The sequence below is a fragment of the Orcinus orca genome, chromosome 19 (genome assembly GCF_937001465.1).
Source record: "Orcinus orca chromosome 19, mOrcOrc1.1, whole genome shotgun sequence".
Taxonomy (NCBI): Eukaryota; Metazoa; Chordata; class Mammalia; order Artiodactyla; family Delphinidae; genus Orcinus; species Orcinus orca.
This window is the reverse complement of record NC_064577.1, coordinates 2,926,840-2,938,715: the sequence shown is the minus strand read 5'-3', so window position 1 is coordinate 2,938,715 and position 11,876 is coordinate 2,926,840. Positions and strand designations below refer to the sequence as shown.

The 11,876-nt window shown below is 38.3% G+C and overlaps 1 protein-coding gene across 9 annotated transcripts in view; it reads left to right on the top strand.

The window, feature by feature from the left end:
- The first annotated feature begins 1,562 nt into the window (after positions 1 to 1,562).
- Positions 1,563 to 11,876, top strand: part of ZNF207 (zinc finger protein 207) — a 57,745-nt gene continuing 47,431 nt past the window's right edge. For 4 of the 9 annotated variants that reach the window (XM_049701806.1, XM_049701805.1, XM_049701804.1 and 1 more), the window contains exons 1-7: positions 1,576 to 1,744; positions 3,205 to 3,331; positions 7,554 to 7,692; positions 8,410 to 8,580; positions 8,700 to 8,775; positions 9,293 to 9,340; positions 10,409 to 10,479. In XM_049701806.1, coding sequence (XP_049557763.1) covers positions 1,704 to 1,744; positions 3,205 to 3,331; positions 7,554 to 7,692; positions 8,410 to 8,580; positions 8,700 to 8,775; positions 9,293 to 9,340; positions 10,409 to 10,479 — 673 coding nt within the window. In that variant the 5' untranslated portion in view covers positions 1,576 to 1,703. Of the gene's footprint in view, positions 1,745 to 3,204; positions 3,332 to 7,553; positions 7,693 to 8,409; positions 8,581 to 8,699; positions 8,776 to 9,292; positions 9,341 to 10,408; positions 10,480 to 11,876 lie in introns of all 9 variants that reach the window. The other 5 variants (XM_049701811.1, XM_049701807.1, XM_049701810.1 and 2 more) reach the window with 5 other exon arrangements.

The following is an 11,876-nucleotide window of genomic DNA, read 5'->3' as shown; positions in this document are numbered from 1 at the left end:
TTATATTGTTCCATCACCTTCTTTCTTCATTTTTGTTTTTGGTAGAGCACTGGGCACCATCTAAAATTATCTTATTTTTTATTTTAGTTAGAATGAATAAATGCTTTTCTATATATAACCACTCCCTACTTCAGACCAATTTCATCTCTCATCCAGATTACTGTCACATTCTCTATGACTTGCCTTTCAGCCTCCACCAATCCACTGTTCCCACTGTAGGCAAAACGATTTTTTCTAAAACTCAAATCTAATTCAGCTTCATACTTACTAACTCTGTGACTTTGTGTCAATTACTTCAACTTCCCGCCCCCCCCCTTTTTGGCTGCTCCCCCCGCAACTTGTGGGGTCTTAGTTCCCCCATCAGGGGTCGACCCTCGGCAGTGCAAGTGAGGAGTCCTAACCACTGGACCACCAGGGAATTCCCTGCTTCAACTCCCCTAAGCCTCTTTTTCTTCATCTATGTTAACCGCGTGATAACAATGGCACCTCCATCACAGGTTTGTTGAGACAAGTAATGTAAAACTTACCACCTTGTCTGGCGCACGATAAGCGCTCCATGGATATCTACTATTACTTTTTCCTTTTAATAGTAACATCTAATTTACATTACTGGTTATTTCTCTATGCCAAACTCTGTTATAAGTGCAGACAGAGGAAGTTTAAGTGGCTTGCCCAAAGCCATGCAAATAGGCAGGGGCACTGGTGGAAAATGAACCCAAGCACTGGACTCTTAACCAGCTATACTCTTATTTGCGTTTTTCTCTAACTGCGCTCTTAAAATTCTTCTGTTGCTTCCCAGAGATTTCAGTATAAAATCCAGCTCCTCAGGCTGCTGGAGAATCTCCGGAAGTCGCCTTTGCCAGCCTCCCTAGGATTATCTCTTGCCATCAGCCCCTTCACTACGAGCTCCAACCCTACTATCTCTAGCGTTTTTTCAGGTGCTCAGGCTCAAAGACGTGCACTTTTTGCGCCCTGAGTGAGATACCCTCTCCTCCACCTCGTTTGCTCCCATTGACCCTGCAGGAAACCTTCCTCGATACCCCAATGACCGCCAAGGCCCTGTAAACGGTTCCTCTCCTCTGAGGTTCCGCAGCACCTCGAATTTCCGTCACCGCGGTGGTCACGCTGCGTCGTTTACGCATCCGTCACCGATCTGTGAATTACAAGGCAAAGACTCCGACTTCTTCGACTTAGTAGGCAAACGTCCGACAGTTACTACAGAAAGGAGTAATCCGGCAAATGAAACAAAAGAAAAATTGGGCGCTGTCTCAATTATCCTTTATTTGTAGTTTACCTTGAATTACTCTGGTAACCTATTGAGGTTTTTTTTTCCTCCAATTCGCGCTGTCTCGGCGCACCTACGTATCATCGGCTCTTTTATAAACAAAGTAAACCCGGAGTAATTCGCACGCACGGGAGAACCCGGACCGGACGCACGGACAAGATGGCAGCCGGCCCTCCGCTGGCGCGAGTGTCCGCCCACTCAGGGCGTAGGCCTCGTCATGTGAACCTCCCCTGCCTGGCACCGCCCCCGGCCGCAGTGCCTGACGGGAGGCAGAGCAGCGAGCGAGGGCGTCGGCCATTTTGTGGCTGTTTCCTGTGGGACCCGGAGGTGGCGGTTGGGTCGGAAGAGTGAGAGACTCTTTGGCTAGTTTTTCCTGCTTGTTTTCTCCTCCTTTTTTTTCTGTCGGTAGAGCGCAGTTATGGGTCGCAAGAAGAAGAAGCAGCTGAAGCCGTGGTGCTGGTATCCTTTGTCGGTTTGAAGTCGAGGCCGAGCGGGGGCGCCGGTTGGTGGTGACCGGGACGGGGAGGCCTGGCTTTGGCCTATGGCGGAGAGTGGGATTTAGGCCTCGGGGTCGGTGGTTTGGTGGCTGGGCTCAGATTTGGGAAGGTTTCTCGGAAAATGGGGTCCCTGGGGCGAGAAGCTCTGTCAGTTGTGGGTCGTGGGACTCCGTGACTCAGGAGGGTCTTGGTTTGGTGCGAGCGTTGACCCGCGGGGAGCGGCTTGCACCCCCTTCACCAAGGACAGAGTCCCCTGAGGAGTCTTCTGCCACACTCCGTTGTTTTGGTGACGGTTCAACAAAGGGACTTGAGCTTCGAGTATAGTACGCTTACTGACTCTGTGGCGGATAAGGGGGGAGCTTCCGGAGTCGGTCACCCACTCTTTTCTTTTTTCTTTTTTTTTTTTTTTTTTTTTGTAGAATCGGTGGTTTAGTAAAGGCTTATGTTAGTCAACCCTGATTTCGACGCCCCCCCCTTTTTTTTTTGCTGGGGGTTGGGGGGAAGATCTAGCTTCCGCCTCCCACCCACTGACGCCTTAATCTTGGAGAAGCGTTCTCTTACAGGGTGGGGTTTCTTGTTATCTTTTTACCTGTTTTATTGCAGTGAGAAAGTGCCTCTTAATAAGGAAACGTGGCGTCGGTTCCCCCCCCCCCCGAAACGTTAGTAAACTTTACGTTTCAGTTGATTTTATTTACTGTCTGGTACCTAAAAACGCTGCATTTATTTATATAATAGTTGAAAACCGGTTACAGATTTTGTAAAGTGCTTTTAGGATAATCTGACAAGGGAGAGAAGAATTCTCAGTATTATTAACAGAACTTATCTGTGAGTTTATATACATTTTTGGGCGACAAATTCGTACGGAATTGCAAGCAGCTTTGTGGATTGTTCATAGGAAATTGTCGCAATGAACTTATTTTCAGATTCTAAATAATATAAACATTAAATTTTAAATGTTAGGTAAATTCTTAGTATTTCGATTATTTTTATCTTCTAATTTTTGAAGATCTGTCCACATTAACTTTGGGTTTGTTTTTTTTTAAAAACATTTTGAACCCTTCCAGTTCACAGTGTGCATTTGTAAATGTTGAGACATTGAACAAAAGAAAAGTTAATTTCACATAAATCTGTGAAACGCGGGAATTTGACAAAACTATACTGCCTACTGAGATGTGTTTATTTAGGGGTGGTGAAGAGATAATGTGAGATTATGAGCTTCCAGGACATTGAAAATTCCAAAATTATGTGGCAGGTTAATCCTTAGTTGTATAATAAATATCAAAAGTAGACTTTATATAAAGTACTCTTGGTTTTAGTTGTTGCCTGTTTTTAATGTTACTACTATTCTCTTTCATTACAGATTTATTTTTTATAGGCAGTGTCGCTATTGTGCTAGTTTTGTACCTTAACAATAGTGATCAGGTATTGTAATAGAGATTTTGATGATGAGAAGATCCTTATACAGCACCAAAAAGCAAAGCATTTTAAATGTCATATATGTCATAAGAAATTGTATACAGGACCTGGCTTAGCTATTCATTGCATGCAGGTAAGGAGTTTCTTTCGTATTTAATTTTTGCTCTCTTGTAGTTTGGAAACAACATGAAAAAATCTTGAATTTCTCTTTGATAGCTGTAGAGTTTTTTTTGTTGTTTATTGCAAAAGGTTAGGTACGATGACCAGTAAGCTTTAAAATTAAAAAAAACCTGTTCTTTAGCCATTGAGAAGATAAACAATTGATTTTTCATGTTTAAAGAGTTTATGCTACTATTTACCTTTAAATTATTGATAATACCTTTTATCCTAGATTTAGATGGGTGACAATTAGGTTAAGATCACGAAGTATTTCGTCAGTACTTGGCTAAGAGAACAAGGATCAGTGATTTAAATTTTGTGGGCAGTCTGACCAAATCCAATCCCATAAGAATTAGTACATAATTAACCACCATTACTCACTGTCTTTGAACGATTTGTTAAAATCTGTTGCCTGGGGCTAAGCTACCATTTATCCCATGGACCTCTTTTGGAATGGTGACGTTGTGTTTCACTTAATAATTTCTAGGTTTCTTGAGTTCTTAACTACTAGGTGGGGAGGGCTTTGTAATTTATATTTTTGAAGATCTAATAAGTACCTTTTTTATTCAACATTATTTCTTCTACTTTTGCCAGTCCTAGAGCTGCCTGAATTTTTGCCTAATTGGACCCTAGAGAGATGTGAGATGAGCAAATCCCCATTCATTGGAAACTACTGTTGGTAGGAGGCAGGGAGGTAAATTAAAACAAGATATTGCTTCCCTGAGTTTAAAAATAAGTTTATAAAGATCTGTTTCACTCCAATTATGTCGCTATAATAGCAATTCAGTATCCATTTAAAAATATGAGACCCACAATTTTCCACTGTGGTAGTCACTAGTTACTTGTGGCTATTTAAACAGAAATTTAAAACTTAAAACTTCAGTTCCTCAGTTACATTACAGTCACATTTCCTGTGCTCAGCCACAAGTGACTGGTGGATGACTATTGTATTGGATAGTACAGATGCAGAACATGACCATTTATCACAAAGTTTCTGTGAGACAGTACTGTACAGTGTTTTAGGCACTGAATATACAGCAGTGAATAAATTAAAGTCATCATTGTGGAGTTTAGATTTACATTGTGGAGGAGAACAATCTATAAATATTTAATTTTATGCTGATATGTGACAGAGGAAACCAAAACTAGGTAGGGGTTAAAACTAGGTAGGGGGGATAGGGGAGGGCCACAAGGTAGTACAGGCCTGAATGAGAAACTGACATCTGAACAGAGATCTGAAAGGAGGTGAGGGAGAGATTCCAGGGAACAGCAGATGAAAGACCTTCACTTCAGGGGCATTCTCCTATATTGAGGGCAAGGACAGCAATGTGCTTACTTTACATAGGAGGGTTTGCAGGCTGTTGTAGGCCATTTTCTTTAATACTGAGTGAAATGGGAGGTTTTAATTGAGATGTAACATGCTTTGGCACACTTTTTAAAGAGTCATTTTGGCTGCAGGGTTGAGAGTAGACTGTAGAGTGCAGTAAGACCACTTAGGAGACCAGGCAAGAGGTGATGGTGACAGAGAATTTGCTGATGAATTAGATGTGGAGTATGAGAAAGTGAGGAGTGGAGGATGTTCTGAAAGTATTTGGCCTGAGCAGTGTGAAAAGTGAGTTACTGTATTCATTTGGCCCTTGGTATCCACATCTGCGTATTATACCGCAATTGAAATTCGGTAAGTTGAATCCACGTGTACAGAATCCGTGGATACAGAGGGCTAACTGTACTGCGCCATTTTATATAAGGGACTTGAGCATCCTTGGTATTGGGGGGAGTGGTCCTGGAACCAGTCATGCCTTGATATCAAGGGACGACTGTACTGAAATGTGGAAAGCTGCAGGAAAAATAGGCTTAGGGATGAGGCTATCAAGATCATCTTATGTTAATTTTGAGTGTGGGTATGTTAGTTTTGAGATTTTGAGGAGGTCTGTTGAATATCCAGATGGAGATGTCATATAAGCAGTTGAATCTACAGGTCTGCAGTTCAGAGAGGTTGGAGCTGGTGATAGAAATTTGGGGGGATACAGTATAAGGATGGCTATTTTAAGCCATGATATTATATGTCCTTAGGGAGTAGAATATAGATAGAAAAGTGGTGCCAACGACACCACCATGGGCCACTCCCAGCATTTAGAGGTCAGAAGATTAAGAGAAACCAATCAAGATTGAAAAGGTAGGAAAACCAAGAGAGTAGTGCCGTGGAAGCCAAGTGAAATGTTTCAAGGAGTGAGTTAGTTATTTAAGTCAAACGCTGGTGGTAGGTTAGTTAAGCCCAGGACTAAGATTGGATTAATCAAACTAGAGGTCATTGGTTACTTGCCAAGAGTGATTTCCTAGAATGTAGAGGATGAAAGGCTGATAGGAATGCTTGCAAGAGAAAATGAGAGGGGAAACTAGAGGTGCTATTTCAAGGAGTTGTACTATAGAGAAGAGCAGAGAAATGGAGTGAGTGGAAGCTGGAAGATTAGTTAAACTACTAGTAATAATCTTTAATTGACTAAGTGCTTCTGTTTATATGTTCTTACCATAATTTCACAGGAGCTTGTGAGATAGGCATGGCAGTTAAATCAGACACATGCTGGAGTTTTATAGATTAGTTTAGGACATTAGTAATTTAGATGCTTTACATCAATGTTTGCGCCTATCTTTTCAGCCGAGACCATACTAATTTCTACTATGTAAGACTCTAAGAAATCTAATTCTGGCTGTAACATAAGGTTGGGAAGATTTTGAGTGAATGGCGTTATTTTTTCTTCTCTTTCCAATACCTTTTAATTAAGATATTTCTTTCCTTCATCACTTAGAAATGTAGTGAAAACTAGTTAATGTGTATGTGAATGTAATTGTATTTTTTCAGAGAACATATGTATGAGTTACTTCATCTGCCTTCATCAAGAGAAGTAACATGTTCCAAAAAATTTAGGAAATGGTGATTGTCATTTATTGAGTAGCTTTATTCATGGATCTTTTAATCACAATAAGATAATTTGTGAATTTGATTTGCATATCACTTTTTAAAATCTTTGAGATACTCTTCCAGGAAAATACTTAGTTTTCTTTAATTACCTTTCTATTCTTCCATGAAAGTGTCTTGGAAGGAAAGAAAAATTGAGTATTACTTGGACCAATATATCCAAGTCATTAACCTAAATAAGTGGTTCTCAAACTTGAGTATGCAAAGGAATCACCTTGAAGTCTTGTTAGATAGATTTGCAGTTCCACCCAAGAGTTTCTGATTCAGTAGGGCTCAGGTGTGGCCTGATAATTTGCATTTCTTATTTATTGTTTTAAAATTTTTATTGGCGTAGAATTTGCATTTCTAATAAGCTTCCAGGTGAAGCTGATAATTTAGGCAAAATACTTTGACATCCTTTAGCCTAAGGTAATACCTTTTGCGGAAGAAACCAAGACCGACAGGGATTTTAGCATATTGGCAAAAGTTATTTGCGTTTGAGGGTTAGAAATGTTTGATCTAGCAAAACCATACAGTGAAAAAAGGTGCTAGATCCCCAGTGTTTTATTTTACAATAAAACCTCTGAAGGACTTCTTTTTGTGATCTGCCAAATAAATTCAGAGGTGGAAAATGACAGGATCACTACTGTGGCAGTGTTAAGCTCTTCAGGTGACTCATTAGTTACGGGTAACGCTAATTGGAAATGTCACTTTTGTGGTTTGTAGCTACTAGCTGTCTCAGGATACATTCTTGGAAAATTTACTTATTTTAATACTTAATTTTAAGACTTCATAAGCTTTACTTAGTTCACACTTCCCTGATTTGAGTAGCACTATTAGTTCATTTTTAATAATTCAAGCAATCAAGGTTATAAGGTAAACTTGAAATTGTTTATTGAGCCCTTGCTACGTGCTTCACATTGCCAAGTGCTTTTTACATACACAGTATCTGTTTTAATCCTAAAAATGACCCCAGAAGTTAGGTGCTGAATAGGTGAAGTAAACTGAGGCTTAGGTCAAAGAATTTGCCTAATCTCACATAGCTAATAGGCCATAAAGCTGGGGGTTGAATCCACATAGTCTCACTGTGGAACCGGTCATTCTTAACCATTATACTAAGTGGTCTCTGAGTAATATAAAAGTACTCTTTAAAAGACTTTCATGAGGCACTTTTGTTTATCTAATGGAAGGTTTTTGTTTTGTTTGTGTGGGGTCTTTTTGGTTTGTTTTTTAATGTTAGGTGCATAAAGAGACAATAGATGCAGTACCAAATGCAATACCTGGGAGAACAGACATAGAGTTGGAAATATATGGTATGGAAGGTATTCCAGAAAAAGACATGGATGAAAGAAGACGACTTCTTGAACAGAAAACACAAGGTAAATGCTAAGATGTATGCTTTTTCTTGATATAGCTTAACTAGTGAGTATTATTACAATATTTTCAAGTATAAATTTAATGGTAGATGTTAGTTCTATTCAGAATTTCAATTTGAGGTTTTTTTGTTTTGTCTTATGTTCGAAGTTAATGTATCTTATTTGTATATGTGGTAGCATTTGGATCATTCCATACATTTTATTATATTTTTACTCATAACTGAATTCCAGGTGGATTTAGCAAGTGCTGAGGCCTTTGAAAAGGAAGGTAGCTTGTTTTGATTTATGAAACCACTAATTGTAAATTTTTTTAGTGGTGTATTTGACTTGGGATTTGCAGCCCTCTCCTATCCAAATGATAGAAACTTACTAATAAACTATGAAATCTTTTGTTTTGAAAAGCATTCTGGAGAGGTCAGACTAGTTTTCATAGTTTACCTTTTGGAGTGGAATAGAAAGCTGTTTTTTAAAAGTATAACTGCTTTAGGAAAATGTTCTTTACCTGCCATAGAATAGGGAAAGGATGTTAACCTTCTTTCTTGCTTAATACAGATTGAAAAAACATTTAAAGAGTAAAGAGCAGTGTTAACTGAGTTTTTTTGGAAGAAAAATCTCAGGAGCTACTTGCACTGAAATAAAAATTTTAAATGTTGAATGTCTTAAACTTGCTTAGGTTTTCTTTTTTTACTCTATGGGAAAAATTAATTTAAACTTTTTTAGCAGAGAGTCAAAAAAAGAAGCAACAAGAGGATTCTGATGAATATGATGATGATGACTCTGCAGCTTCAACTTCATTTCAACCACAGCCTGTTCAACCTCAACAAGGCTATATCCCGCCAATGGCACAACCAGGACTACCACCAGTTCCAGGAGCACCAGGAATGCCTCCAGGTAGCACATAAGGCTTCTTACAATTTAACACTCTCAGGTCTTTGTTGATACAGTTTAGAAGTATTAATTTTTTCCTCTTAACCCTTTTTTATTTTTTTGGTTGAAATACTTGTTTGTAGGCATACCTCCATTAATGCCAGGTGTTCCTCCTCTGATGCCAGGAATGCCACCAGTTATGCCAGGAATGCCACCTGGGTAAGAAAACTCTTTTAATTGACTTGTGGGCTTGTGCCTAGAATGATCTTTTTCAACTTGGGTGTGTTACATCACTTAAATGTTACTTTGCTGTGTTTTTTTTTTTTTTCTTTTTGCTTCTAAAAGGTATGGGCTCTGTAACTATTAAACTTACCTAATAAAGGGATCTACTAATAAATTTAAGGAATATAAATTTGACTCTGAAGAGAATAGATTTTTGGGTTTTAGGGTGTATGTAGGCAGCCATCTGCTTCAGTTGCATCTGATGTAATTAAAGTAGTTGGTTGTAGATTTGAGTTTCTGAGATTCAAAACTGTCCATGACACTTCGTAGTTGTGAGAAGAAGCAAACTCTGTAAATGATTTATTTGTCAAGTCATCAAGAACTAAAATGAATATGAGGTGCTCGTGCCCATCACTTTTATTTAAATATTGTTGGATGTGAGAGGTATACAATACACTTTCCCACTGTATTTTGAAAATCAGTTAGATTTTGATTTTGTCATACATTTTCACAGATTGCATCATCAGAGAAAATACACCCAGTCATTTTGCGGTGAAAACATGTAAGCATCTCATTCGTAATGTAATTCAGGAGGTATAATCATAATGTCATTTTTTTGTGTGTTTAATGGTAATCTATTAAGTTGACTTCAGAAGTTTTCTAATCTTCCTCACTAAAACTTCTAAACTTTGCAAACTGATTGACACAGATCTCTTAAAGGAGGGAACTAAAACATCTGTGAGGAAATCGTAATAGACTCATATAAACAAAGCATTTTCTAATTGTGCAGCTGTTTTCCCCAAACTGCTAAAAGTAAGGGGACTTAGTAAAAAGGGGTGATATTTAAGAAAGAGTATATATTCCTTTGCCAAATTACGTGCTGTGTTACTATAGAAGGTAATTGATTTTTCTTCTGATAAAACCTATATATAGAAGTTATTCTGATAAGAATCCTAAATCATTAATTCACAAACTTGGTAATTTTTTAAGTGAATTGGACACTGATATTTGAAGGTGAGCTCTTTTAAGGAAAGGAAAACAAATATGGGTTGTGTTTTTAAGTCCTGGTTTAGTGATAGCAACTTCGTACATGAAAAGTAGGGATTCTGAGTTTACTTTTGATTATCTTTAATTTTGATGGTAGTTTTTCCGTGCCTGTCCAAAACAAATCTTTACTCCACAGAGTACATTCAGTATTTTCTTTTTGAAAAAATCTGATAACTCTAAAATATAGAGGGTTTTTTTTTGATTAATATTCTGTGGATATTTTCCAAGTGAGACAAAAGGTGATTTTGTTTTCCAGTTACGCACATTTTGGATAAGGCCTCTTGTTTATATTAAGGAGAGTATAATAATTGTTCTCAATGACTTTAAATGTATTAAAATGTTCTGTTAACAAAGACTGAATTTTTTCCCCTATTTTACTGGTAAACAAAGAGTTCGCTGGTTTTTAGGGAATTTATTTTGATAGAATTGTTTTAGTGTGTTGTGTGTTCTTTCAGCTTGATTTGATATTAGGGGTCAAATTCAAGTCTTATCTATTGTTGTTTCAGGCTTTAGCCAAAATATTTTCTAATGTTTTATACTGTTAATTAACTTTAGTTGTCTCTTGAAATTTGCTTTCTAATAGAATGATGCCAATGGGTGGAATGATGCCACCTGGACCGGGAATACCACCTCTGATGCCTGGTATGCCACCAGGTATGAAATGTTAGACAGTTTCCTTTTTAATATGACAGAAGTGCTTTATTCTTAAGTATTTTAGACAGCAGATTTGTGGGCATTGGTGCAGTTTTTTTTTGTTTGTTTTTTGCGGTACGCGGGCCTCTCACTGTCGTGGCCTCTCCCGTTGCGGAACACAGGCTCCAGACACGCAGGCTTAGTGGCCATGGCTCACGGGCCCCGCCGCTCTGCGGCAGGTGGGATCTTCCCAGACCGGGGCACAAACCTGTGTCCCCTGCATCGGCAGGTGGACTCTCAACCACTGCGAGGTGCAGTTTTAAAATTGGTGTAATTTTTAAAGTTTCTATAGGTTAGTGACTTCTTTTTAAAATTACTATGAGAAATGTGATGATCTCGTTTTGTTCTGAGTTCCGAGTTTTGAAATAGATAGTAAAAGTAGTCCTCAAAGCCACCAGAATGAGTCACTGAGCCTGTGACTTAAGAGTGGTTATATCTGTTAGGAATATTTTAGGCAAGTACTGGAGACTCTTAACAAGTAATAGAGAAATCCAACAAACTATTAAACCACGTAGGTATTTATTATCTCACTCAACCTAAAAGTGGTAGACTCAGTGGCTCCAGTGATAATAAGAACCCATACTTTAAAAATTTTCCACTTTGCCAACCTTAGCTTTCTCTCTCAGACATGTAACTCAGTAGTTATAAAATCTCAGGCAAGAAAGGGTGCTTTCCTTTTTCTTGTATTAGGGAACAAAGTAACTTTCCCAGAATCTCCTTAGCCTCTTACATATCATTGGCCAGAAATAGGTCTAATGGAGCTTCTAGGTGCAGGGAAGCATGGGAAATAAGTATCTTGACTTTTTAGCCTACAGTGTGGGGAAAGGGATTTGGTTAGCCCAGTAAATGTGCCACAGAGGTCTTCATGAGGCTTTCTGAGTCCATTGCCTAGCGTTTTAATCCTAGCAAGTTTGGTTTGCAGTCCATAGCAGATTCAGATGTACTCAAGTGATAGTTGGTTTAAAAGGAACAGAAAAATCAGCAGCAAAATTTGAATCATGCCAGTGCAATCATTAATTTATAGGCAACAGCTTCACATACATCATGCTCTGAGATAATTTTAGGCATTTAAATGAATACAGAAAAATAACCTATGTTCATTTGGTAATGTGAAGTCAGTAAAAGTTTTAAGTTACATTGAGGAACTTCAAAGAATGCCGAGTGGTATATTTTAGGAAAATTTGTGTATTTAAAGCACACTTAAAGGAATAACTTAGTTTCTGGAATAATTTTTATGGGTATTTGACCTATTAACAGTTTTTACTGTAGTTCGCATTAGAGTTCTGGAAACATCTGTCTGTTAGATGATTGAAATAATTCTATATGTTTCAAAAATTTGCTGCATCAGTAATATCAAT